The 27829-nt window shown below is 53.3% G+C and overlaps 2 protein-coding genes across 9 annotated transcripts; one reads left to right on the top strand and one right to left on the bottom strand.

Moving 5' to 3' along the window:
- Positions 1 to 1858: 1858 nt before the first annotated feature.
- Positions 1859 to 8510, bottom strand: SMIM45 (small integral membrane protein 45). Of its 5 annotated transcripts, XM_054469956.2 has the most exons (4): positions 8149 to 8476; positions 7081 to 7330; positions 4630 to 4744; positions 1859 to 3405 (listed from the first exon to the last, which is right to left on the bottom strand). In XM_054469956.2, the coding sequence occupies exon 4, from the start codon at positions 3106 to 3108 to the stop codon at positions 2902 to 2904; it is 207 nt and encodes a 68-aa protein (XP_054325931.1). In that variant the 5' UTR covers positions 3109 to 3405; positions 4630 to 4744; positions 7081 to 7330; positions 8149 to 8476; the 3' UTR covers positions 1859 to 2901. The 5 variants fall into 5 exon arrangements, with proteins under 5 accessions (XP_054325931.1, XP_054325932.1, XP_054325934.1 ...); XM_054469957.2 differs by lacking the exon at positions 7081 to 7330 and having other exon boundaries at positions 1859 to 3122; positions 8149 to 8454; XM_054469959.2 differs by lacking the exon at positions 7081 to 7330 and having other exon boundaries at positions 1859 to 3122; positions 4630 to 4677; positions 8149 to 8427.
- A 5808-nt stretch (positions 8511 to 14318) lies between these two features.
- Positions 14319 to 26169, top strand: CENPM (centromere protein M). 4 transcript variants are annotated; one of them, XR_010125905.1, is made up of 7 exons: positions 14348 to 14502; positions 15026 to 15105; positions 15524 to 15616; positions 16891 to 16970; positions 18499 to 18590; positions 19291 to 20551; positions 23984 to 24115. XR_010125905.1 is itself a non-coding variant. In XM_054469952.2 (6 exons), exons 1-6 carry the CDS (start codon positions 14446 to 14448, stop codon positions 24122 to 24124), a joined length of 543 nt encoding a protein of 180 aa, XP_054325927.1. In that variant the 5' UTR covers positions 14319 to 14445; the 3' UTR covers positions 24125 to 25011. The 4 variants fall into 4 exon arrangements, 2 of the variants coding, with proteins under 2 accessions (XP_054325927.1, XP_063519033.1); XR_010125904.1 differs by having other exon boundaries at positions 19267 to 20551; XM_054469952.2 differs by lacking the exon at positions 19291 to 20551 and having other exon boundaries at positions 14319 to 14502; positions 23984 to 25011.
- Positions 26170 to 27829: the final 1660 nt, after the last annotated feature.

Here is a 27829-nt window from a genome sequence, read left to right as displayed (position 1 = left end):
TCAGCACCCTCCCTGCCCAGGCTGTGAAGCTCGTGACCATGAACACATTTACACTTCAGACTCTGTGTGGCTAGAATTTTTATTTTTAAGGAGGAGTCAGAAAAAGAGATTCTAGTGTGAAATCTCCTGACTGGTGAATATTGGCAACTAATTTGCATTTTTTCAAAACACTATGTGGGACAAATCAAACTTGGCTGCAGGCCAGATCATGCCTGGAGGCCCTCCCTCGTTCAGCCAGTTGAGCCTAATCTACCTCCAAAAGAGTCTGTTTGTTGTGGTTTGGGGATAGGGGAGTTTACATCATTTCTCCTGAAACCTGCCTTTTCCTCTCCCTACATCCCAAGGGATCTGCCTTGTTCTGAGATGACCCATGCTGAACCACCCACAGGACACTGCCCCAGCCTTGGGTGACTGGCCTAACATAGACACTTGACCTAAAATGAGGCAACGAATCCCACCCCAGAGATATTTGCACTGGGGGCAGAGCGAGGGACTGGTCGCTCCAGGGGATGGAGCTGTGAGATACAGAAATTGCCAGCAGCTGGCTGCTGTTTTCCATGCTGAGGGTGTGATAGTGGTGACTAACAAGAGAAAGAATCCTAAGGGGGTCTGCATGCCTGGCTCTAGTTGTCCTAAGCCCACTACTTTCCTGTCCTAAAGGGACAGAACACCCCAGTGTCCTCATGGTATCTGGCCTTCCTTGGCCAAGCTAGGACAGTCGAGTTTCTGTCCCTTGCAATGATCACTCCTAACTAGATTTGCCTGGGCCCTTTTCAGTCCTGCCTCTGACCATGGCTGGGAAAGAGTTGTCTGGATGAACAGGGGCTGCACTGAGCTTCTAATCCCAGCCTCACACCCCTAACTCTCTGAGAAACTAAGGCAGTTTGGCTGGTCGCAGTGGCTCATATCTATAATCCTAGCACTTTGGGAGGCTGAGGTGGGTGGATCACTTGAGGTCAGGAGTTCAAGACCAGCCTGGCCAAAATATTGAAGCCCTGTCTCTACTAAAAATACAAAAATTAGCCGGGCGTGGTGACGGCCGCCTGTAATCCCAGCTACTCGGGAAGCTGAAGCAGGAGAATCGCTTGAACCTGGGAGGCAGAGGTTGTAGTGAGCCAAGATCATGCCACTGCGCTCCAGCCGAAAAGAGTTGGACTCTTTTTGTTGACAGTGTAAGGCTCTGTTGTTTTGCATCTTGGTTGTGCCTGAATTTGTATCCTAACTGGTAATCTACTCCAGGAGTTCCAGTTAACAGTTTGGGGTTTTTTTGTTTTGTTTTGTTTTGTTTGAAACAGAGTTGCACTCTTTTTGCCCAGGCTGGAGTACAATGGCAGGATCTTGGCTCACTGCAAACTCTGCCTCCCAGATTCAAGCAATTCTCCCGCTTCGGCCTCTGCAGTAGCTGGGATTACAGGCATGCGCCACCACACCTGGCTAATTTTGTATTTTTAGTAGAGATGGGGTTTCACCATGTTGGCCAGGCTGGTCTCAAACTCCTGACCTCAGGTGATCCGCCCACCTCAGCCTCCCAAAGTGCTGGGATTACAGGCATGAGCCACCGAGCCCAGCCCAGTTGACATTTTTGATTGTCCTAACAGGATAGGGGGCAATTGCAACTGGCATCTACTGGGTAGAAACCAGGGTTGCTAAACATCCTACAATGGGCAGGACAGCCCCCTACAACCAAGACTGATCGAGTCCAAAATGTCAGTAATGCAGCTCTTGGGAAGCCCTGGCCTACCTTCCCTGAGATTTAGTGTTCCCATCCCTAAAATGGGGACTATGGAGCTGTCATATTTTTCATGAGGACCCAGTGAGTTGACAGACATGATCCTCCTTTCAGGAAAAGACACAGTCCTGCAGAGATCATCATGAAGTCTTTATTATTGAGAATAAATTAAGATGGAAGCCCCAGCGAAGGGGGCAGGGTGAGGCAGGTTGCCAATCTGTGTCCAAAGTGAGGCAACAGAGTCTCTGCACAGGAGAAGGGTTCTAGGGTGGGCTTGGAGTCTGGCAGGGCCTGGCTCAAGGCGGCTGGGCTTGGCCCCAGAAGTGTGGCACAGGACAGGGAGGGAGGGCAGGGGCTCCTGCCTGCTGCCTCAGTCTTGGGGAGGGGAAGGGCTAGGAAACTCCAGCAGAGGGAGGGGATTGGGACCCATTATAGACAGTCCTCACACGGCCCACGGAGTTCAGCCCGTTTCCACCACCTCCTGCCCTGCCTGGGGCCCCCACGCTCTCTCTCACATATACATATCTCATCTCCCCGTGCTTGCCCGCTCCCCCCAGACTCTCTCTCTCTCCTCCCCAACCCTCTCCCCTACCACGGTCTTACCCCTCTGCATACCCCCACCGCACACCCTCACCAGTTCCAAGCCTGAGCCCTGCGGGGTGCGGCTGGGCTGGCCCAAGCTGACATCCCTCCAAACGAGGTTCTTAGGTTCTTTCCTTGGGCTGGCTTCGACGCCTGCCGCCTAAAGCTGCAGGGCCGGTGCCATTGAGTGGAGGCAGGGGAGCTGAGTGGGGAAACCCGGGATTTCACGAAGAAATGAGGGCTCGGGAGCCTCAGGACAGGCAGCCATAGACATGCCTGACTCCAGTGGAGGGGCAGAGTGCTGCGCAGCACAAAGGCACTGGGGCCCAGCGGAGGATGCCCCTGAGCTTGGGAGGGTGGGCTCTGGGTGAGTCGGCTTGACACGGAGAGCAAGCCCTGGGCCAGCCAGGCACCTAAGTGCCCCACCTCCACTGCCAGCGCACCTGGGGCCTCTGTCGGGAGGGCCCAGGCTGCAGAGGGATAGCGTGGAGGGCCAAGAGGCCGGCCTCCCTCTGCCTTGGGGGTCTCCGGGCTGGACGGGCTGGGGGAGAGCGCCCGGTGCCGCCCGCCCAGCCCCTTTGCAAGTCGGCTCAGACCTCCGGGCCGCCGAAGGCCAGGTTGTCGCGCACCATTAGCGTCTTGCGGAGGTCGCGGTCCACCAGGGGGCGCTGCATGCGCCACTTGTGCGCCTCCTGCAGGCCCGGCTCGAAGTAGTAGATGCAGGCGCCGAAGCCCACCAGAATGAGGACGGAGATGACCAAGTAGACTGGCACGAACCAGTCCAGGAAGTGCGGCATCGCGGCGGCCTTGGCTGCGGAGACACAGGGTGGTGAGGGCCAGCAGAGGTGCTCCTTGTCCCGCCCACCCAGAGGGAGACCTTCAGGCTTCACAGAGCCCGAGGCCCAAGCATCACTTCACAAATGGGGAGACTGAGGTCCAGGAGAGCAAGGGCGGGGAAGCGGCTGATCAAGACCACGTGGTAGGCCGGGCGCCGTGGCTCACGCCTGTAATCCCAGCACTTTGGAGGCTGAGGTGGGCGGATCACGAGATCAGGAGATCAAGACCATCCTGGCTAACACTGTGAAACCCCGTCTCTATTAAAAACACAAAAAAAAGAAAAAAAAATTACCGGGCGTGGTGGCCCACGCCTGTAGTCCCAGCTACTCCGGAGGCTGAGGCAGGAGAATGGCGTGAACCTGGGCAGAGGAGCTTGCAGTGAGCCAAGATCGCGCCACTGCACTCCAGCCTGGGTGACAGAGCGATACTCCGTCTCAGAAAAAAAAAAAAAAGACCACGTGGTGACTCAGCAGCCCAGGCCTCGTGGACAAGCACACAGCTGTCCCCACGCCATGGGGACACCCAGCTCCTATTCACCCTTTAAGGAGACTTAGGCTGGGCACGGTGGCTCACGCCTGTAATCCCAGCACTTTGGGAGGCCGAGGTGGGCAGATCACCTGAGGTCAGGAGTTCAAGACCAGCCTGGCCAATATGGTGAAACCCCATCTCTACTAAAAATACAAAAATTAGCCGGGCGTGATGGCACGCGCCTGTAATCCTAGCTATTTGAGACAGAAGAATCGTTTGAACCTGGGAGGTGGAGGTTGCAGGGAGCCGAGATCACGCCACTGCGCTCCAGCCTGGGCAACAGAGCAACTTAGCCATGAGCAGTTCTGGTTCAGTCTCTTGCCAGGATGTGTGCCCTTGGGCAAGTTGCCTAACCTCGCAGGGCCTCAGCTTCCTCCCCTATGGAAGGGGAAAGGGGCAACACCTCTACACTGGTCCTAGTGAGGATTCAGTGGGGTGACTGATCCCTGGATGGGGCCTGTGCAGGGCACTCAGTAAAGGACAGGTTGGGCGATGCCTCCTCTGGTCTCCTTGTGCCCCTGAGCCCCGGGGACCAGCCCTGACTGCAGCTGCCATGGCTGCCAATTGCCAGCACCGGCCCCTGAGATGAGTAGCTCTCCCAGCCACTTGCACGCCCTAGCAAAGTGTGGCCTGGTGAAAGTGTAGTGAACAAACACCCATCGAAGGAGACCTGGTTGATATCAATGGAGTCTACACAAGTCCAGTTTCATAGTTATAAGGACACGGCCCCTAGCACCAAAATACTTGGGCAAGATATTCAGAGCTTTGGTTTCTACATCTATAAAATGGGAATGGGGCTGGACGTGGTGGCTCATGCCTGTAATCCCAGCACTTTGGGAGGCCAAGGCGGGTGGATTGCTTGAGCCCAGGACTTCAAGACCAGCCTGGGCAACATGGCAAAACCCCATCTCTACTAAAAACTCAAAAAATTAGCTGAGCATGGTGGCACATACCTGTAATCCCAACTACCCGGGAGGCTGAGGTGGAAGGATCACCTAAGTCTGGGAGATCGAGGCTGCAGTGAGCTGTGATCACGCCACTGCACTCCAGCCTGGAGCAAGATCCAGTCTCAAAAAAAAAAAAAAAAAAAAGGGAATGGTAACAAGTACCCAGGGGATAGGGCTTTTGTGTCTGCTGAATGAGTTAATTTATGTAAAATATTCAGAACCAGTGCCTGGCACATAACAAGTGCTACATAGTAAGTTTGTTCTTATTCTCTGAGCCTCAGTTTCCTTATCTGTAAAATGGGGATAGAAATAGCACCCACATCCTAAGGGTACTTTGAATTTTTTTTTTGAGACGGAGTCTCGCTCTGTCACCCAGGCTGGAATGCAGTGGCGTGATCTCAGCTCACTGCAAGCTCCGCCTCCCAGGTTCACACCATTCTCCTGCCTCAGCCTCCTGAGTAGCTGGGACTGCAGGTGACCGCCACTGCGCCCAGCTAATTTTTTGTATTTTTAGTAGAGACAGGGTTTCACCGTGTTAGCCAGGATGGTCTCGATCTTCTGACCTCGTGATCCACCCGCCTCGGCCTCCCAAAGTGCTGGGATTACAGGAGTGAGGCACCGCACCCAGCCTGGGTACTTTGCATTTTTAGCAAGACAATGCCTAAAGAGCATTTTGCGACCGGGCAGATGGCTCATGCCTATAATCCCAGCACTTTGGGAGGCCAAGGAGGACGGGTCACCTGAGGTCAAGAGTTCAAGACCAGCCTGACCAACATGGTGAAACCCTGTCTCTACTAAAAGTACAAAATTAGCCAGGTGTGGTGACACATGCTTGTAATCCGAACTACTCGGCAGGCTGAGGCAGGAGAATTGCTTGAACCCAGGAGGTGGAGGTTCCAGTGAGCCACGACTGTGCCATTGCACTCCAGCCTGGGCAACAAGAGTGAAACTCTGTCTCAAAAAAAAAATAATAAATTAAAATAAAAAAGCATTTTGCACCATTCTGCCTGGCACAGAATCAGCACTGGGTCAATATCAGCTATTGTTATTTCCATTGAACCAGAGGCGGAGAAGGCAGGAAAGTGGAAGGCAGCAGGTGTAAGGTGCGTCACAAACCTTATATACACCCAGACTCTTTTTTATTGTTTGTGTTTTTGAGACAGTCTCATTCTGTTGCCCAGGCTGGAGTGCAATGGCATGATCTCGGCTCATCGCAAACTCCGCCTTCAAGCGATTCTCCTGCCTCAGCCTCCCTTGTGAGTAGCTGGGATTACAGGCATCTGCCACCATGCCCAGGTAGTTTTTGTATTTTTTAGTAGAGACGGGGTTTTGCCACATTGGCCAGGCTGGTCTCAAACTCCTGACCTCAAGTGATCCTAACCTCCGACTCCCAAAGTGCTGGGATTACAGGCATGAGCCACCGTGCTCGGCCCACCCGGACTCTTTAGAATGGCCCAAAGGTGCCCATCTGCTCCCTGCCAACCTCCCCCTCCTCACCTCACACACTATGTGTGGTCACATGGAACTGCCTGTCCGTCACCTACATGCGCCTGCACATTATGCAGTCCTCATCTTTGCATATGCTTTTATTTTCTCTACAATGTTCTTTGCATTCTTGTTCACTTGGCAAATTCCTACTCATACTTAGAAAGCCAGATCACAGTCTGGCTGTGGTGGGTCACGCCTGTAATTCCAGCATTTTGGGAGGCCGAGGCAGTGGATCACGTGAAGTCAGGAGTTCAAGACCAGCCTGGCCAACATGGAGAAACCCTGTCTCTTCTAAAAATACAAAAATTAGCCAGGGGTGGTGGCAGGCACCTGTAATCCCAGCTGCTCGACAGGCTGAGGCAGGAAAATCGCTTGAGCCTGGGAGGCGGAGGTTGCAGTGAGCCAAGATGGTGCCATTGCACTCCAGCATGGGCAACAGAGCGAGACTGTTAAAAAAAAAAAAAAAAAAAAAAAAAAAAAAAACACTTTGGGAGGCCGGGGCAGGTGGATCATAAGATCAGGAGATCGAGACCATCCTGGCTAACACAGTGAAACCCTGTCTCTACTAAAAATACAAAAAATTAGCCAGGCGTGGTGGCAGGCGCCTGTAGTCCCAGCTACTTGGGAGGCTGAGGCAGGAGAATGGTGTGAACCCCAGAGGCAGAGCTTGAAGTGAGCCGAGATGGCGCCACTGCACTCCAGCCTGGGCAACAGAGCGAGACTCCATCTCAAAAAAAAAAAAAAACATAGATCACAGATCATCTCCTCTATTGAACCCACCCCCAACCTTCCCTAGTTATAAGAAAGGGGTGACGTGAGGAGCCCGCCTCTGCCTGCCCGGCAGGTAGAGCACTGTTTTGAGTTCTTCCACAAACCTCACAACAGGCCTATGGGGCAAGTGTCAGTATCCACATTTTACAGATGAAGAAACTGAGGCCCAGACAGGCTCACTAACTTGCCTTGGCTTACCCAACTGGAAAGTGGCAGAGCTAGACGCCAAACCCCAGCGATGCCCTGAGGCTTGCGTCCTCCAGGGGAGGGAAAGGCACCTGAGCAGGATGAAATGAGCAGATGCCCACCTTGCTTCTGGGGAGGGAAGCAGGGGGATGGATGGGAAAAACTCCAGGTAGGTCGGAGAGAAGCCCTCACTTTTCTGACCTCCGTCTCCAAACTCCAGCTCCTCTTGTCTCTCTACTCCCAGGTGGGCCTGTGAAGGGAGCTGTGACCCCAGGGGAGGGAAAGATGCTGTTTCCTGGTCCTGCATCCATCCGGAGCCCCTCTCCTACCCCAAAGGTCCTCACTGGCTGTTCTGAGGCACCGACATTGTCTTAAAGTGCCCTATTTGTGAAGGAATAAAATGAAGAGTGCACTGATTGTCCAAAGTGACTAGTGCAGCCAGGGCAGGGGAGCATGTAGGACTCAGCACCTCTTACCCAGCTGCCTTTCTGGTGAGCTGGAGAGAGTGCAGGATTGTCTGGTGCTGCCAGGGTTGGCAAAGGTAGGGAAGGAGCACCTCAGGCAGGGAGGTTGCTCCCTGTGTGGCTTAACTGTGTCCAAGGTGACTCGTGCCCCCTATCCAGGCCCAGCCAGGCCCCCCAGTTTCCTTCCAGCTTAAACATGCGAATGGGGGGCTGGGGCAGAACAGAAGCCATTTCAGCCACAATGCTGCGGGGTGTGGAATAGAGATCAAGGTCCCCCAATCTCTCCAGCCCTGCGCACAAAATCCCAGGCATTCTGAGGCTGACTGAGGACCCCGTGGTCTCTCCTTGATTTCTCAGGGTACTGACCTAGGTGGAAAAGCAACACACTCACTGGCCTCCTGTGTGACCTTGGCCCCTTCTTTACCCTCTCTGGGCCTCAGGGTCCCCTGTGCACAGTGACAGGGTGGGGATGGGGTTACCAGATGATCTATATGGAATTTTCCAGCCTCATTTCAGCCAATGTCCTGCCTGAGTCAGTGTGAGTTTGCAGAGCCCCTCTCCCTACCTCCCAAGCCACTGGCACCACTCGGTGCCCTCCGTGTGCCCAAAGACCCACCTCACGCCCTGCAGATGCCAGTTCCGGGGGCTCTGTGCTGAGCACACCGCCTCAGCCTGAGCAGCTCAGCGTCGGCCCGTGGACTCGTTCGCAGCTGCTGTCCCCAGAGACACTGCCATCTGCGGCCGCCCTGGATGCTGGAGGCAGAGATAGGGCAGGGCCAATGCTACCCACGGGAGACGGAGCTTCTCACACCCGGGGGCTCTGAGTGGGCCAGGAGGGGGCAGTCCTGGACTGGCTCAGCACGCTGGTACCTCTCCCTGCCCATCAGAGACCCTTCCCCCTAACCCCCACTCTCAGGATGGCAGGAGGTGGGACCTGTCTTAGCCAATCAGCAGCCTGGCAGAGCAAGGGCTTTATCTTCCGTTGCCCTGGCAACCAGCCTTCTCTTCTGGATCCCTGGTACTGTGCACGTGGTACAGCAGATGACAGGGTGGCAGGATTGGAGGAGTGCGGGGAGGGCAAGTCACCCAGCAGGCTGCAGCACCCCAAGCCTGGTGGGCCTAGAGAGGAGAGGACCGTGGCTGATAACTCTAAGGGTTTGATGGTCTGCCATTTGGGGAGCAGACAGATACTGGGGTAACTGGCAAGCGGGTGGGGACACAGAATCAGTGACCAGTAGAGCTCAAGGGGGTCATATGTTATAGAAGGAAGAACCAAGACTGAGTCTGAGAGTTCAGACACATTGGCTCAATGTAACATTTCCTATGCACCAGACACTGTTTTCAACGCTTTGATTATATTAACTCATTTAATTCTCATTCATGGGCACACAGCAAGAAAGTAGCAATGCCAGGGTCGGAGCCCTGCCTGGCTTTCAGGACCCTCGCAAATGGCTCCCCCTCCCCATTCTGCCTCATCTACCCCACAGCACCCCTGGCTGGTGTACAGCCGGCACAGGCATTGAGCACTCCCATCTTCCAGCTGGCCCCATACATCACTTCCTGCAGTCCTCCCAGCTGGATTGGTGTTGAGACCCCATTTTGGGATGAGGCAGAGAGGTGAAGCTGCTGGCCTCCTCCTTCTCCCAGAGCCCTCAGCTTCTCAGTGACTGAGCTGGAATTCAAAGCCAAGGGCTGGCGTTGGGGGTGGGTCCACCTTCGCAAGCATGGATCCTCCCCCTCCCCCTAAGCCATAGACAAGGTATCTGCCATGTGTTGAGGGCTATTGTCTCAGGCGGAGAGAGCAGCCCCCTAGGGCCCATGGGGCTTCCAGGAACCACCTCCCTAGGGAATCTGTTCCCAGAAACCTGGGGATGGGCAGGGGGAAAGCTTCTGGTGAGGTGGCTTCAGGACCTAGGTCCCCCAACACAGACACCTCTGGGCCGTCTAGGGGCTCTTCAGGTATGATGGGTCCTTTCCAGCATATGCGGGACTGGGGGGTGACTGTGAGTTCACAGAAGGTTTGTTTTGTTTTGTTTTGAGACGGAGTCTTGCTCTGTTTGCCAGGCTGGAGTGCAGTGGTGCAATCTCAGCTCACTGCAACCTCTACCTCCCGGGTTCAAGCGATTCCCCTGCCTCAGCCTTCCCAGGAGCTGGGACTACAGGCGCGCACCACCATGCCTGGCTAATTTTTTGTATTTTAGTAGAGGCGGGGTTTACCATATTGGCCAGGATGGTTTCGATCTACTGACCTCATGATCCGCCCACCTCGGCCTCCCAAAGTGCTAGGATTACAGGCGTGAGCCACTGCGCCTGGCCTTTTGCTTTTTTTTTTTTAAGACAAGGTCTTGCTCTTTCACTCAGGCTGGAACACAGTGGTGTGATCATGGCTCACTGCAACCTCTGCCTCCTGGGCTCAGGTGATCCTCCCACCTCAGCCTCCCGAGTAGCTGGGACCACAAATGCATGCCACTATGCCCAGCTGATTTTTGTACTTTTTGTAGAAACAAGATTTTGCCATATTGCCCAAGCTGGTCTTGAACTTCTGGCCTCAAGCTATCCTGCTGCCTCAGCCTCCCAAAGTACTGGGATTACAGGCGTGAGCCACCACCTGGCCAAAGTGCTTCTTAACATTTTGGGGTGGGAGAGCAGAGGAGTTGGCGGAAGAATCACAAAGGGGCAGGAGTAAACTTTTTGGGGTGAAGGGTATGTTCAGGGTCTTAATAGTGATGGTGGCTTCTTAAGTATATACATATGTCAAACTTATCAAATTGTATCCTTGAAATAAGTGTAGTTGATTATATGTGTCCCTTATGCCTCAATAAATCTGTAAAGTATGTGATCCATGGCCTGTGGGCATTGTTTTAGCCACTGATTCCTTATTCATACAAAAGCTTATGGGAAGCTCAATACAGAACAGAGATAAAGCTAAGGTTGCTTCGGTTCAATGGTTGGGTGGGGGTGGGTTCTGGACCCCACCCACTCGGAATCCCCCGTCTGTCACAGGACCCCAAGTCATCTCCCCAGGGCTCCACAGAAGCCGATTTGAAAAATGCTGGCCCAGAGGACTCTGATGACCCTGCCAGCTTGGGTGTTCAGGATGTAAGAACCTCCAGGCCTCTATCTGGCCTCCTCCCCATCCCTACCCTTCATCATGTATGGATCTTAAACACAACTACTTTCTGTCCCACTGCCCACGTCTCAGCCAATGATCACTGCCCCGGTGAAGTGGAGTGCAGGCTCCCCAGGGACACACAGCAGCTTCCCCTGGGTTCCTGCTGCTCCTGGCTGCTCCCCGATGGCCTCCCCCGCTGCAGTGCCTTGTTTCTCTTTACGAGTGGTAATTCCCTGAAGCAGTTTGGCCCCTCTGGGACCAGGGTCCCCGAGGCAGGCACATGCTGTCCCAACGGGTCTCAGCCCGGCCCCTCCTGGAAAGTCCCCACCAGAGTCCAAAGTCTTTTCCCAGCCCACCGCTCTCTAAGGGCCTCAGTCTCCTGGAGCTCAATCACCTCCGTGGCCTCACCTCCTCCCCTGTTCTTACTCCATCTGCCACAGCCACCGGCCTCCTTGCTACGCCTCGGAAGTGCCAGGAGTGCTTCCCACTCAGGGGCTTTCCACTTGCACTGCCTTCTGCCTGAGGCCTCTTCTTCATCATACTTAAGGGGCCCCTCTCTCACTGAATTCAAGCATCTGCTCAAATGTCACCTTAGGGAGGCCTCCCTGCTCTAAAGTAGCCTCCTCCCATCCATCTCTTCTCCCAGTCAGCTTTAGTTTATCTTTTTTTGTTTGTTTGTTTTGAGATGGAGTCTCACACGTCACCCAGGCTGCAGTGCAGTGGTGCGATCTCAGCTCACTGCAACCTCCACCTCCCAGGTTCAAGCGATTCTCCTGCCTCAGCCTCCCGAGTAGGTGGGATTACAGGCGCCCGCCACTGCCACCATATCCGGCTAATTTGTTTGTTTTTTGTTTTTGTGATGGAGTTTCGCTCTTGTTGCCCAGGCCAGAGTACATGGGCATATTCTCAGCTCACTGCAAACCTCCGCCTCCCAGGTTCAAGCAATTCTGCTGCCTCAGCCTCCCAAGTAGCTGGGATTGCAGGTGTGCACCACCACACCTGGCTAATTTTGTATTTTTAGTAGAGACAAGGTTTCACCATGTTGGTCAAGCTGGTCTCGAACACCTGACCTCAGGTGATCCACCTGCCTTGGCCTCCCAAAGTGCTGAGTGCTGGGATTACAGGTGTGAGCCACCGTGCCCAGTATTTTTTTTTTTTTTTTGAGACAGGGTCTCACTCTGTCACCCAGGCTGAAGTGCAGTAGCGTCATCTAGGCTCACTGCAACCTCTGCCTCCCGGGTTCAAGTGATTCTCCCACCTCAGCCTTCTGAGTAACTGGAACCAAAGGTGCACACCACCATGCTCAGCTAATTTTATTTATTTATAATAATTTTTTTAAGTTATTATTATTATTATATATTTTTTGAGATGGAGCCTCGCTCTGTTGCCAGGCTGGAGTGCACTGGTGCCATCTTGGCCCACTACAACCTCTGGCTCCCTGGTTCAAGCAATTCTCCTGCCTCAGCCTCCCGAGTAGCTAGGATTACAGGCACACACCACCACACCCAGCTAATTTTTTTTTTTTTTTTTGAGATGGAGTCTCGCTTTGTTGCCAGGCTGGAGTGCAGTGGCGCGGTCTTGGCTCACTGCAACCTTCGCCTCCTGGGTTCAAGTGATTTTCCTGCCTCAGCCTCCCAAGTAGCTGGGATTACAGGCACACGCCACTATGCCCGGCTAATTTTTCTATTTTTAGTAGAGACGAGGTTTCACCATGTTGGCCAGGATGGTCTCGATCTCCTGACCTTGTGATCCGCCTGCCTCAGCCTCCCAAAGTGCTGGGATTACAGGCATGAGCCACTGCGCCCAGGATATTATGATTTTTGAGATGGAGTTTTGTTCTTATTGCCCAGGCTGGAGTACAATGGCTCAATCTCAACTCACCGCAACCTCTGCCTCCCAAGTTCAAGCAATTCTCCTACCACAGCCTCCCAAGTAGCTGGGATTACAGGCATGCACCACCACGCCCAGCTAATTTTGTATTTTTAGTAGTACAGACAGGGTTTCTCCATGCTGGTCAGGCTGGTCTCAAACTCCTGATGTCAGGTGATCCGCCCGCCTAGGCCTCCCAAAATGCTGGGATTACAGGCGTTGAACCACCATGCCCACCCTGCTCAGCTAATTTTAAAATTTTTTTGTAGACATGAGGTCTCACTATATTGCCTAGGCTGGCCTCAAACTCCCAGCCTCAAGTGATTCACCTGCCTCAGTCTCCTAAAGTGCTGGGTTATAGGCGTGAGCCACGGCGTTCAGCTTACTTTATTTTCTTGTCATAGTGCCTACTACTGCTTGACTTTCAGGAAGTCCTCTCCACACCCCATGCCATGAGGAATCAAAGCCGTATCTGTGCTGAGGGCAGTGGCTCTATGGGGCCATTTACATCCCGATCTTTCTGAGCAAGACATAGTTAGTTTAGTCTGCAGTAAGAAGGATTTCGGCTAGACAGTGTCTCTGCTCTCCCAGATACTACAACAATGAGCACATTGTCATCATTGCCTATCCCACCCCCATCACACTAAGTTAATCAATAATGTCTGATTCAACTGTCTTCCCAGGGTAGGGCATTGGGTCTGGGCGTAGGAAATGATGAATGAATGACTGCTGAGAATGAATGGATGAATGTAATCCATCCATTCACTCAACAAATATTTATTAACTACGATGTACCAGGCACTTTTAGAGTGCTAGACATACAAAGTGACAAAGTCTCTAACCTCTTGTTTCTTACATTTTAGATGTAGAGACAGTAAACAAGTTATTATATAACTGTTGAGAGAACCAGTTCGCTATGGGCCCTGAGCGTCCCTGCATGTTCTTGCTGGGTATGCCAAGAAAGCAAGATCCTGACAGCTCTGTACCCAGGCTGTGTTTGCAGCAAGGAACCTTGAAAGATGAGGTAAAGTCTCCCACTGGACAAAGAACAGCATGCTTACCACTCACTATAAAAGCAGTCAATTGGCAGGGCCTGCTGGTGTGCACCGGTAGTCCCAGCTACTCAGGAGGCTGAAGCAGGAGGACTGCTTGAGGCCAGGAGTTTACGACCCACCTGGGCAACATGGCCAGATCCCCATGGTGGCACTTGCCTGTAGTTCCAGCCACTCAGGAGGCTAAGCAAGGAAGATTACTTGAGCCCAGGAGTTTGAAGCTGTAGTGAGCTATGATCATGTCACTATAGTCCAGCCTGGGCAACAAAGTGACACTCCAAAAAAAAAAAAAAAAAAGGCCAGGCACGGTGGCTCACGTCTGTAATCTCAGCACTCACTTTGGGAGGCCGAGGCGGGATCACTTGAGGCCAGGAGTTTGAGACCAGCCTGGGCAACTTGGAGAAACCTCGTCTCTACTAAAAATAAAAAAATAAGTCGGGCGTGGTGACGCACGCCCGTAGTCCCAGCTCCTCGGGAGGCTGAGGCAGGAGAATCGATTAAACTCGAGAGGCAGAGGTTGCAGTGAGCCAAGATTGCGCGCATTGCACTCCAGTCTGGGCCACAAAGCGAGACTCTGTCTCAAAAAAAAAAAAAAAAAAAGTACTGTGTATGAGCATGAATGAACGAAAGTGAACAAAGGAATCACTAAAAACCTGCTTACTGTGGAGCGTGGAACCAAAGGCCTGTTCCACGGGTGGCGCTGGAACGCCCCTCAGAAAAGGAGATAAAGGTTCGGTTCCTTTAAGAGGCCCCGCCCCGCCCCGCGAAGCCCCGCCTATAAGGAGGCACGTGCCCCCAAGCCGCGCTCTAGGGGCTGGACTCAGGGCGGTTTGAAAGATTGGCGCGCACCGCAGGAGAAACGGTTGGTCTTGCGGCTGGGATGTCGGTGTTGAGGCCGCTGGACAAGCTGCCCGGCCTGAACACGGCCACCATCTTGGTAGGTGCAGGCGGCCCCGCTTCCCCCACCGGCTTTTCTTCCTGGGCGGCGCTTCAGCCACTAGGTCAACTGAGCTCCCTGAGGCGCCAAGCCAGCGCGCGCTACCGTCGCGGGGGCGGGGAATAGGCAGAGAGCCATGCTCTGAACCAATTGGAGTAGCCGCTCTCTGAGGTTGAGGGACGCACCCACCAATAGGTGCTCGGCGGACTCTTTCCCAGCTTCTGATTGGCGAGTTCCAGCGCCTGGAATTGGTTTTCCCGCGTCTGGGGGTCTGGCCTCCTGGAGAGGCCGGCGGTCGGAGCGAGGGTCGGATAGTAGAGAGTGCGGTGCCCACAGGCCTGCAGCGGGTCCAAACGTCAGGCGCCCAGCCCGTGCCGCTTCGCGGGGTCCACTTCTCGGGAAATGTCCTCCGAGCCGCCTGCTGGCGGTGTCCCGATCCCCCTGGGAGTGGGTCGAAGGGCCAGGCCCTCCCCAGGGGGTGCTGTGCCTAGGGCTCGACTGTCCGCTCTCTCTCCCTGCGCAGCTGGTGGGCACGGAGGATGCTCTTCTGCAGCAGCTGGCGGACTCGATGCTCAAGGAGGACTGCGCCTCCGAGCTGAAGGTGTAAGTAGTCGCCGCTGTGGCCTGGGCCCACGTGTCTGTCACTCCAGAGGGATTCGGTCCTAGCTGCTAAACTCCGAAGCCCAGCGCCCCCTCCTCTGAGGCTGGTCCTTCTCCCAGCATGCAGCGTAGCTGGCTAGTCCCATGCCGTCTTATATCCCAACCTCCCCTTGCCGAGATGGTGACTAGGTGACTAAACAGAGCCCCTTTCTGGCAGAGGGAATCAGACAGGAGTAATCTGAATAGGACCGGACCTGTCCTCCTCTGTGCTGGCCCAAGGAGTCGTGGCCACAAGAGCCTCGGGTGGCTAGGATGAGGTGGGGAGCCCTTGACGGCCTCTTTCCACATGAAGGGCAGCATTTAAACGGTCGCTGTGAGGGGGGTACGGATATCTTGAGTCCTGCAATTTCCTGTTTTTCAGCCACTTGGCAAAGTCCCTCCCTTTGCCCTCCAGTGTGAATCGGCCCCGAATTGACCTGATCGTGTTTGTGGTTAATCTTCACAGCAAATACAGGTGAGAGCCAGAGGAAGGGGCAGTCAGGGCTCAGGCAGGCCTGGCTCAGGACTGTGCTGGGTCAGTGACCTAACTTGTGATGGGAAGTGGTGAGGATGGGAGAGGCTGGCTGAGGTCAATCTGTAAGGTGAGGAGAGAGGAGCCAGTGGTCAGTGCACAATGTTTAAAATACACAACGGCCGGGCACAATGGCTCACACCTGTAATCCCAGCACTTCGGGAGGCCAAGGTGGGCAGATTGCCCGAGACCAGCCTGGGCAACATGGTGAAACCCCATCTCTACTAAAATACAAAACATTAGCTGGGCGTGGTGGTGTGTACCTGTAGTCCCAGCTACTCGGGAGGCTGAGGCGGGAGAATTGCTTGAACCCAGGAGGCAGAGGTTGCAGTGAGCCGAGATTGGGCCACTGCACTCCAGCCTGGGCAACAGAGCGAGACTCTGTCTCAAAAAAAAAAAATTAAAGTACACGCGTAATAAAGAATGAGAGCTGGCCTTTGCAGCACTGTGGATATGCAGCTGGAGGCCATTATGCTAAGTGAATTAACACAGGAGCAAAAAATCAAGTGCTACATGTTCTCACTTGTAAGTGGGGGCTAAACATGGGGTCCTCATAGACATAAAGATGGCAACAATAGACACTGGGGACTACTAGAGCGGGGAAGGAGGGAGGGGGCAATGATTGAAAAACGATTAGGTCCTATGCTCAGTACTTGGGTGATGGGATCAGTTGTACCCCAAGCCTCAGCATCACATGATATACCCATGTAATTAACCTGTACATGTACCCCCTGAATCTAAAATAAAAGTTGAAGTTATTTTTTAAAAACATTAAAGGACATAACGGGACGTGGTGGCTCATGCCACTTTGGGAGGTCGACGCCAGTGGATCACTTGAGGTCAGGAGTTTGAAACCAGCCTGGCCAACATGGCAAAATCCTGTCTCTACTAAAAATACAAAAATGAGCTGGGCATGGTGTCATGCACCTGTAATCCCAGCTCCTCAGGAGGCTGCGGCAGGAGAATCACTTGAACCCAGGAGGCGGAGGTTGCAGTGAGCCAAGATTGCGCTACTGCATTCCAGCCTGGGCGACAAAGTGAAACTCCATCTCAAAAAAAAAAAAAAAAAAAAATTAAAGGACAAAGTATTTCTCCAGAGAAAGTCACCCTCTTGTCCTTCTCTGGCCTCTAGGATCAGAGAAGCAAGGACTTCTGCTTTCTCTGTTGTAAAGTTTTGTTCTCTGGTTTGTTTTCTCACCCTGGCCTGGCCACCCCAGCCTCCAGAACACAGAGGAGTCCCTGCGCCATGTGGATGCCAGCTTCTTCTTGGGGAAGGTGTGTTTCCTCGCCACAGGTGGTAAGTACATTCCTCGCCTGTTACTGCCCACCCCCAGCCAAGGGAAAGCTGGGGCAGCGGTAGCTTCTTGCTGAGGCACCCTGGGTGATGGAAAGAGCACGTATTTTACACGCACTGGGGCCTATCGGAGGGTGGAGAGCAGGAAGAAGGAGAACATCAGGAAAAATAACTAGTGGGTACTAGGCTTAATACCTGGGTGACAATGACCTGTACAACAAACCCCATGACACACGTTTACCTACATAACAAATCTGCACATGTACCCCTGAACTTAAAAGTTAAATTTAAAAACCGAAAGAACACATATACACATACTTTGGAATCTGACCTGTTGTCAGCCTTTCTAAGAGTGAATCTGAGCAGATAACTCTGCCATTGCTTGGAGTTGCCTAGTGGTTGCCCGTGACTTTCAGTAAAATCCAAACTCTAAAGACACAAAGCACTTTGCAGTTTGGCCTCTGCCGTCTGGGCTAGTCTCATCTCCAGTTACTCTCCTTCTCTGGGTCAGCTTATCTTTCTCTGAAAAAGTCCTGCTGTTCCTGAGACTTTGTAATATTAACAGTGAAAATAATAATGGCTAACATCTTTTGAGCTCTCACTGTGAGGCAGACACAGTAATTGCTTTGTTTTCATATTAATGTTTGAGGTAGGTATTACCTCCATTTTAGAGTCATGAGGTTAAGTTGCCCAAGGCCCCTAGGTAAAAAGTGGTAGATCCAAGGTTTACACCTAGGTAAGACCTGTTACAGGGCCCGTCTTTTTTTTTTAGACGGAGTCTCACTCCGCCGCCCAGGCTGGAGTGCTGTGGTGTGATCTCAGCTCACCGCAACCACTGTCTCCCGGGTTCAAGCAATTCTCCCATCTCAGCCTCCCGAGTAGCTGGGATTACAGGCACCCGCCATCATGCCCAGCTAATTTTTGTATTTTAGTAGAGATGGGGTTTCACCATGTTGGCCAGGCTGGTCTTGAACTCCTGACCTCAGGTATCCACCTGCCTCGGATAGTGCTGGGTTTACAGGTGGATAGTGCTGGGATTACAGGCGTGAGCCACCACACCCAGCCCCCGGCCAGCCCTTCCTCTTTTTGTTTACTCTAGGCTTCTGTCAAATACGTTTCCTCTTTGTCTTGCTAACCCCTACAAATAACTCAAAACTCAGCCCCAGTGTCACTCCGGCATGCATGAGGTGTCTAACCTGTCTGCCTTCCCAGCTGAACTGTTAGCTCCTTGAGCAGAGTGCCTGGCACAGATAATTCTCAAGAAGCATTGGTGAGCAAATGCAGGCCAAGTAATTTCTAGATGCGAATTCACTGACTCTAGAGTGACTCAGTGGGGTAGGAGCTATTATTATCTTCATTGTCTAATTTGATATTCTTGACTACCTAGAAAAGAAACTAGAATAGGACTGTCACCCTCGCGACTTAGAAACTGAGCCCTAGAGTGGGGAAGTGAGTGACTCTGCCCAGCACTTCCTGAATTCCAGCCAGGAAGGTTGAGATTGCAGCTATAGCACTCATGGCTTCTTTCCAGCTGGGCGGGAGAGCCACTGCAGCATTCACCGGCACACCGTGGTGAAGCTGGCCCACACCTATCAAAGCCCCCTGCTCTACTGTGACCTGGAGGTGAGCATGCTGATCACAGAGACCAACGCTACACTCGGGTGCGGGGAAAGGGTGGTCAGTACACAGTGGGCACATTGGGAATGCTTATAGAAGGACTCAGTATCCGAGCGAGGCAGCTCCTGAAGAGGAGGGAGACACAGGATCCTGGTTTGAGTGGAGTTTCTGCTCACTGGCTATGACCTGGGCAGGTCACCCTGAGCCTTGGGGTGCACAGGTGTGAAGCGAGGGTGATGTGCTTTCATCTGGAGTGCATCTTATATGCCAGGCTCTAGCACGTACTGCCCTGCTTTTCCTTTTGCTGAGTTTCTGCATACTCAGTTATAACTAAGTCTTATGTGTATGTATTTGTGAGTCCACTCTCCTGCTGGGGTGTAAGTGATTGTGAGGCCAGGCGTATGTCCGTCTCATTAACTGGTGCATCCTTGTGTCCCCTGGGAGTCAAAATGCCTGATTTGCCCTTAACTCTCTGGATTTCAGATCTTGTCTAGTCTCACCCCAAGCCAGGGTCCCCAGCAGGCAGTAGGGATGTTTGTTGGGTAGGTGGGTAGATGGTTGGATGCATATGTAGGGTGTTCTGCCCCAACTGGATTCTGTTGGTGTTTCTCACAAGGTGAAACTAACCACGAGGTGTAGGAAAGTAGCCTTTTTATTGTTGTTGTTGTTGTTGTTGTTTTAGATAAGATCTTGCTCTGTTGCCCAGGCTGGATTGCAGTGGTGTAATCATGGCTCACTGCAGACTCGAGCTCCTGGGCTCAAGTGAACCTCCCACCTCAGCCTACTGAGTAACTAGGACTACAAGCATGCACCACCACACCTAGCTAAGTATTTATTTATTTACTTACTTTTTTTTTTTTTTTTTTTTTTGAGAGGGCGTCTCACTCTGTTGCCCAGGCTGGAATGCCGTGGCGCGATCTCGGCTCACTGCAAGCTCCACCTCCTGAGTTCACGCCATTCTCCTGCCTCAGCCTCCCAAGTAGCTGGGACTACCGGCACCCGCCACCACGCCCAGCTAATTTTTTGTATTTTTTAGTAGAGACGGGGTTTCACCATGTTAGCTAGGATGGTCTCAATTTCCTGACCTCATGATCCGCCCGCCTCGGCCTCCCAAAGTGCTGGGATTACAGGCATGAGCCACTGTGCCTGGCCACCGTTTATTTACTTTTTAATATAGCGATGAGGTCTTGCTGTGTTCCCCACACTGGTTTTGAACTCCTGGCCTCAAGCAATCCTCCCACTTTAGCCTCCCAAAGTGCTGGGATTACAGGCGTGAGCCACCGAGCCTGGCCTTTAGCCGCTTTTTATGCAGGATAAATCCTGATGACTTTTTGCTAAAGAGGCCTCAGCAGGAGTTGATGTGCTCTCCCCGATGGGTCTACTGAGGAGTCACAGGGCCCACACTGCCACACCCATGTGCCAGGCCTGCTCCATTCCTTTGGAAACCTGTTTATTGGTTTTGAGATACATTTTGAAGAGTTGTGTTTCTGCTCTGTTCTGGGTCTTGTGCCTGTTACCGAAAGCAAAGTGATGAAATGCAGGGAGAACCGAGTCAGCACATGATCTGCCACCACCAATCCGTCACCACTGTCTAGACCGGGGTCCCTTATCCTGGTGTCAGGGCGCTCCTCTGGTCTAAGGGCAGAATTCAGAGGATAGCAGTCTGTGGCTGTTGCCAGTAGAAATGGGGATGTTTTCATACCACATTAGGATTGGGCAGGTCTCATCACTGCCTCATGTGGCAGCAGCCATTAGGCCTGCCCCTTGGTCGATGCATCGATCGTGATACACACTTGACTCTGTCACGCATTTGTTTTCCTATTTGATGACTACTTTTTGAACCCCTGACCAGATCAGCACTCTGATCTCACAGATGGTACCCTGAGGCCTGGGCACACCTGAAGTGCCTGCCCCGCCAGGCTTTCCTCCCAGAGAGAAGAGGCGACTTGCTCAGGATCAGACAGCTCGTGAGTGAGGGGTAGAGCCAGCTGTTCTCCTATCCTAGCCTGCTGACCGTGTGACTTTGAATAGGTCACTTTGTCTGCCACAAAGCATCTCTAAAGGGGAATCACGATCTTTGCTCTGTAGTTCAGATGCTGGTGGGGGACGGGGTGCCTACTCACCTTGTGACAAGTGGTGTAATTCTGTCTGTGGCCATGAGGTGGCGGGCCAGGCCAGGTGCTGGGTTCTGTCACGGCCTGGGCAGGAAGCAGGAGGTCCCAGCCTGGTTCCAGCCGCAGCAGGAGCTGCAGAAATGCCTGCTCAGAACGTAGGCCTGCATCCCTCAGATGGAGCATCCAGGGTTTGAACTGGCCTCCCTCTTCGTGCTGGTGTTGTCCTCTTCAGAACACTCTTCTTCATAATTGAGTTTGAGCCCCACCATATATCTTGAGGCCTTTGCGTGGCAGGAATTACCAGCCCCGTTTTATAGATGAGGAAACACAGGAAGGTGTGTGATTGGCCCAGTGAAATAATTGCCTAGGTCTGCTGGTAGGGCTCTGTGCTGGGCCCTGGGAACACAAATGAGTCAGATATTGGCCCTGCCCTCTCAGAATCTCATGAAATAAGCAGACATGTAACATATGCAACAGCAGAAGGATTTGCTGAGCTTTGGGAACCTGGCGGTAGAATTAGGTCATTTCTTCCTGGATGTCATGAGCAAAGTCATGATTGTGGTCAGACCCGGGCATTTGGGTCACATCTCTGGAGTGACGTGGATTGGAGGAAGCCTGGCCAGAGGCAGGAGGCTGGGTCGAGGCTGCTGCAGGAGGCAGGTTGTGGAACCTGAGCCTCAGCAGCCTAGAGATAGAGTTCAGGAACAAAGGCCACCAAACTTAGAGGATTTATTAAAAAAATACTTCCTGAGTTTCTGTGGTGCCAGCCACTGTTCTAGGCTCCAGGGACACAGCACAGAACAAAATAGTCAAAAACCCCAGCTTCCTGCTGGGCACGGTGGCTCACACCTGTAATCCCAGGGAGGCTGAGGTGGGAGGATCACCTGAGGTCAGGAGTTTGAGACCAGCCTGGCCAACATGGTGAAACCCAGTCTTTACTAAAAATACAAAAATTAGCTGGGCATGGTGGCACGCACCTGTAATCCCAGCTACTCAGGGTGCTGAGGCACAAGAATCGCTTGAACCTGGGAGGCAGAGATTGCAGCGAGCCAAGATGGTGCCACTGCACTCCAGCCTGGGTGACAAAGCGAGACTGTCTCAAAACAAAACAAAAAAAGCCCCAGCTTTGTTCTAGTCAAGGAAACAAATGGGGTAAATGATGTGCTGGAAAGTGGAGGCGTGGCGTGTCAGGTGGTGGTAAACAGGCAAGAGTTAGGCAGGGTAACTAGGGAACGCCCCTGCAAACAGGACTTTTAAATAAATAAAGACCTGAAGGAAGTAGGCGGGCAGGGCATGGAGATACCTCGTGGCAGGAGGAACAGCAAGTGCATGGGCCGAGTGTGGGACTTGCCTGGTGTGCTCAAGGTCTGGCAGGGAGGCCTGGGTGGCTGCAGCACAATAGCAAAGGGCGGGTTGGGGTGTAGAAATCAGGAATGGTGGGGCTGGATCATTGGAGCCTGGTGGGGAGCTGCTAGAGGGCTCGGGGCCAGGGAGGGATGTGGCCTGACTTGGGTTTTAAATGGACGCCTCTGGCTGCTGGGAGGAGAGTGGACTGAAGGGAAACTAGGGCAGAAATAGAGACAGGTCTGGAGGCTCTTTCTTTTTTTTTTGAGACAGTCTCGCTCTGTTGCCCAGGCTGGAGTGCAATGGCACAATCTCGGCTCACTGCAACCTCCGCTTCCAGAGTTCAAGGGATTTGTCTGTCTCAGCCTCTCAAGTAGATGGGATTACAGGCACCTGCTACCATGCCTGGCTAATTTTTGTATTTTTAGTAGAGACGGGGTTTCACCGTATTGGCCAGGATGGTCTCAAACTCCTGACCTCGTGATCCGCCCGCCTCGGCCTCCCAAAGTGGTGGGATTACAGGCGTGAGCCACTGCGCCCGGCCTGGAGGCTCTTTCTAGGGGAGTTAAGCGTGGACTCAGTGCTGGCCAGGGAAGAGGATGGTGGGATGGTCTGTGACACCGGCTGTTTCCAGGATGGAGCCGGCCAACTGTTCTGTGGCCAACATATGAGGCATGAGAGAAAGAAGAGTCCTCGCCGACTCTGAAGGTTTTGCCAGCTGACTGGAAGGATGGAGTTGTCTTTGGCTGAGATAGGGAAGCCTGCAGGAGGAGCAGGTTTTGGGGGGCTTCAGGGGCTCTGCTTTTGGCATGCAAAGATTAAGGGGTCTTCTATTAGCCACCTAGGTGGAGAAATCCAGTAAACAGCTGCATACATGTGTGACATTCAGAGGGAAGACCTGGAGGTGTAATTTGGGTGTTATTAGCAACTAGGTGGTTTTAAAGCCACAGAACTGGATGAGGTCACTGGGAGACTGAGTGTGGGAGAAGAGATTCAAGGACCAAGCTCTGGAGCCCCAGCATATAGATACTGGGCAAAGATAAGGGAGCTGCCTGTGTGGGAGCGGAACCCTGGGTGAGTGTGGGGGCCTGGGAGCCAGGCAGAAAAAACGTTTCAAGGAGGGAGTAAACAGCTGTGTTGGACTCTGTCAATAGCACCAGTGCAGTGAGGACTGAGAAGCTGCCACTGGGTCTCATACCAAGGAGGTCATGGTGGCAAGTGGTAGGAGTAAGAGCAGGGAAGTTGAGGCTGCCCTGGTCTCTAGTGTTGTACTTTGGGTGGGTGGTGACACCCCAACCTGCCCCCAGCTAGAGAGGAAACAGAAGACGAGATGCTTCTGAGGCCACATGTCGGCCAGGGGAAGACACTGGGCAGCATCGTGTTCTTCCAGCGGATGTGTCTAGAGCATCTGTGCCCAGGCCTAGAGCAGTCTTGTCCCTCTCTGGCTCCACAGCTCCCCTGGGCCCATTCCTTTTTGATGGCACCTTCTTATCTATGGTGAGGGCCACCCGCTGTCCCTCCCTCCTTCCTATCCCTGTGAGTATCTTCTGCTCCCTGGTCTTGAGCCTCTGTGGCCCGAGCTGCCCGGGCATTGGTTGGAAGTAGCCCTGGTTCAGAGCTCAGCTCTGGAGTCACTAGCTGGGTGACCCTAGACAGCTTGTTCAACCTAGCCAGCCTTGTTAAGCCTTCATTTCCTCTTGAGCAGGAGGTCAGGCTCTGGATGTCTCCAGAGGTTGAAGGATTGGGCAAGCTGAGGCAGTTGGAAGCTACTCTGAGGTGTGGCATGAATGAGGGCGTGGCTGTGATGGGCAGTGGTGACCTGAGCTACCCCCGAGTCTCCGCCCCCAGCCCTGCTCTGGCAGCCCCTGCAGCTGCTCTGGGTAAGGGAGCAGGGCCAGCTGCTGCATTCTGTCTCACTACTGTTTTCTGCTCTCCCCGCAGGTGGAAGGCTTTCGGGCCACCATGGCGCAGCGCCTGGTGCGCGTGCTGCAGATCTGCGCTGGCCACGTGCCCGGTGTCTCAGCTCTGAACCTGCTGTCCCTGCTGAGAAGCTCTGAGGGCCCCTCCCTGGAGGACCTGTGAGGGTGGCTGGCCCCTGGGCTGCCCCTCCTCATGGCTTCGTGCTGACTCCATAAACATTCTCTGTTGAGGATGTCCAGTCAGGGCTTGACAGGCCCAGGCTCAGCCCCCAGTGGTTGCGAAGGTTCCCTGCAGTGCCTGTGCTGCAGCAGGGAGAGCTGGGCAGAAGCAGCGAGGGGACCCAGCTGGTGAGACCGTAGCCCCCTCCCATCCCACACTCACTCTTGCAGAGCCTTGTGTCTTTAAGCAGCTGGCGTGTTACATCTCCATTTAAGGTTTCCTTTGAACAAAAGGTCTGTGGCTAAAAAAAGTTTAAAAATCACTGGTCTCATTCACCACTTTGACTTTGTAGATGAGGAAACTGACTCAGAACAATTAAGAGTAGGGCAAGGTGGGCCAGGTGCAGAGGCTCACGCCTGTAATCCCAGCACTTTGGGAGGCCGAGGTGGGTGGATCACTTGAAGTCAGGAATTCGAGACCATCCTGGCCAACATGGTATATCCCCGTCTCTACAAAAATACAAAAATTAGCCAGATGTGGTGGTGGGCACCTGTAGTCCCAGCTACTCGGGAGGCTGAGGCAGCAGAATCATTTGAACCGGGGAGGCAGAGGTTGCAGTGAGCTGAGATTGTGCCACTGCACTCCAGCCTGGACAACAGAGTGAGACTCTGCCACAAAAAAAAAAAAAAAAGCGAGACCAGCCTGGCCAACATAGTGAAACCCTGTCTCTACTAAAAATACAAAAATTAGCCAGGCATGGTGATGCGGGCCTGTAGTCTCAGCTACTCAGGAGGCTGAAGCAGGAGAATCACTTGAACCTGGGAGGCGGAGGTGGTGTTAAACCGAGATTACGCCACTGCACTCCAGCCTGGGCAACAGAGCGAGACTCCGTCTCAAAAAAAAAAAAAAAAAAAAAAGCTGGGCGTGGTGGTTCCCGCCTATAATCCCAGCACTTTGGGAGGCTGAGGCGGGCAGATCACGAGGTCAGGAGATCGAGACTCCGTCTCAAAAAAAAAAAAAAAAAAAGAGTGGGGCGGGGTAAGGGAAGGTTGGACTCGGGACGCCAATCAGACTCCACATCCTGGCTCTGCTATTATAGAACCTGGTTGTTGCCTCTTGGAGCTTGTTTTCTCAGATGTGAATGGAGATGAGGTTCTGCTCACCTTGTCACGTTGGGAGGATTGAATGAAATGATGGGGGACATGCCTGGGACTGTGTGACCCCCATGCCTGTGTGTAGGTTGCTGTGTTCATAACGTGTTAATGCCTTGCACCTTGCTAGGTAGGCACTCAGTGAACAGTAATATTTGAAATCACATGGAAAGCCGAGGCGGGCGGATTGCCTGAGCTCAGGAGTTTGTGGCTAGCCTGGGCAACACGGTGAAACCCCGTCTCCACTAAAATACAATAAATTAGCTGGGCATGGCAGCCTGCGCCTATAGTCCCAGCTACTCAAGAGACTGAGGCAGGAAAATTGCTTGAACCCAGGAGGCGGAGGTTGCAGTGAGCTGAGATCGCGCCACTGCACTTCAGCCCAGGCAACAGAGCAAGACTATCTCCAAAAAAGAAATCACACAGTGGAGTTCAAAAACTGGTGCAAATTAGGAATTACACCACTGTCAGAAGTTTGCAAGAAGTGAGAGAAGCTGGCTGGAGGCCTCCTTTTGGGGTTGATGGCGAGAGATTGTGCAGTGCCAATTGCTTTCCTTCTCCCTTGAGTCTAATTGGAGATTGTAGAGGGATTGTAGAGGCATCAGAACTGGACTCGAGAAATCCCGTAGCCGGGTCAAGGCTCCTGCCACTGCACAGAGCGGGCTTGGCACATGGGAGCTTGTGGGTGAAGGAGGTGTCTGGAGGGAGAAACTTCAGGAAGACAGCCAGGTCCTGACTCCCTTGGAACATGACAGTGCCCTCCCCACATTCATCATCCTGCGCGTGCCAGGGCATGCTCACCAGCCTCAGGCCTCAGGATGGACCCCAGTTGAAGCCCTGGGCAGCACTGCACCAGCACCTCGGGGCCTCTCTGCATTTTTGTTTTTTTTTTTTTTGGTTGGTGGGGTGTGGAGTCTCGCTCTGTCGCCCAGGCTGGAGTGCAGTGGCGTGATCTCAACTCACTGCAGCCTCTGCTCCCTGATTCAAGTGATTCTCCTGCCTCAGCCTCCCGAGCAGCTGGGATTACAGGTGCACGCCACCATGCCCAGCTAATTTTTGTATTTTTAGTAGAGACGGGTTTCACCATGTTGGCCAGACTGGTCTTGAACTCCTGACCTCAGGTGATCTGCCCGCCTCATCCTTCCAAAGTGCTGGGATTACAGGTGCGCACCACCATGCCCAGCTGATTTTTGTATTTTTAGTAGAGATGGGGTTTCGCCATGTTGGCCAGGCTGGTCTCAAACTCCTGACCTCACGTGATCCGCCACCCTCGTCCTCCCAAAGTGCTGGGATTACAGGTGTGAGTCACCGCAGCCGGCCTAAGGCCTCTCTGCTTTGATGTCACCATCGCAGCTGAGCCCATGCCCTTCACTGAGGGGTGGGCCACCTTCTAACTCCTTGTAGGTGTTGGGGATGTGGCCCTATCTGCCCCTTTCTGTAGGTTCCTTCTGGAACTTAGCTCAGGCCCCACCCCTGGTGCTCAGTAAGGGTTTGTAGACACCTGGCTGACTTCCTGGCAGTCCTTGGGCTCTGCTGAGGACTTCAGCCACGTAGATTCCGGTCGAGGCCCCACATGTCACCCGACATTTGCAGGGCATGTCATGCTTCACAGAGCTCTTCTCACACAGCAGACCTGTGAGGTAGATGATGTTTCCCCAATTCACAGTTCATGAAGCTGACTGTTGTCATGGGAGGTGTGTCACAGTCACACAGCTAACTGGCAGCAGAGCCAGCCCCACTCCTGTGCTTCTCTCCGGTTTTTCTGTGTGCCTGCCTAATCCTTGAAGAAAGGTTTGGACGCCAGGCACTGTGGCTCACGCCTGTAATCCCAGCACTTTGGGAGGCCAAGGTGGGCAGATCACTTGAGGTCAGGAGTTCAAGACCAGCCTGAGTAACATGGTGAAACCCCACCTTTACTAAAAATAGAAAATTAGCCGAGCATGGTGCCATGCCTGCCTGTAATCCCAGCTACTTGGGAGGCTGAGGCAGGAGAATCACTTGAACCCAGGAGGCAGAGGTTGCAGTGAGCTGAGATTGCGCCACTGCACTCCAGCCTGGGTGACAGAGAGACTCCATCTCAAAAAAAAAAAAAAAAAAAAGATTTGGGCATGTCCACTGGGCAGGCCCTGAGCTGGAATATAGAAGGTGGAGACAGCCTGGTGTGCCCCAGAAAGCAGCAGTCTGCAAGCCATGGTTCCTGCCTCAGGATGGGACCACCAGAACATAGCATCGCGAGAGGGCAGGGGGTGGCAGGATAGGCCCAAGGGCAGAGGCCCTTAGCATGGGAGCAGAGTGGTGCAGGCACTGGGCCTGAGCGGGCCTGAGCAGGCCTTCGCCAGCAGCAAGAAGCCCCTCGGGCACTTGGTCGGGGAATCCAGCCTCTGCTGGAGGAGGGGTGGCTCCAGGGCAGAAGGAAGAGGCTGGAGGTGAACCTTCACCTTGGTCCCTGAAGGGATGGGCAGTAGCAGCAGAGCCCGGAAGGCCAGCCTTCCCAGAGAGTGACCTTGTCTTTGGCCCTTCTGTCCTTGGCCAGAATGGGTGTCTTTGCAGGGTAACT

This window comes from Pongo pygmaeus, chromosome 23 (assembly GCF_028885625.2).
Source record: "Pongo pygmaeus isolate AG05252 chromosome 23, NHGRI_mPonPyg2-v2.0_pri, whole genome shotgun sequence".
NCBI classification, from domain to species: Eukaryota; Metazoa; Chordata; class Mammalia; order Primates; family Hominidae; genus Pongo; species Pongo pygmaeus.
This window is presented reverse-complemented; position numbering and strand designations above follow the sequence as displayed.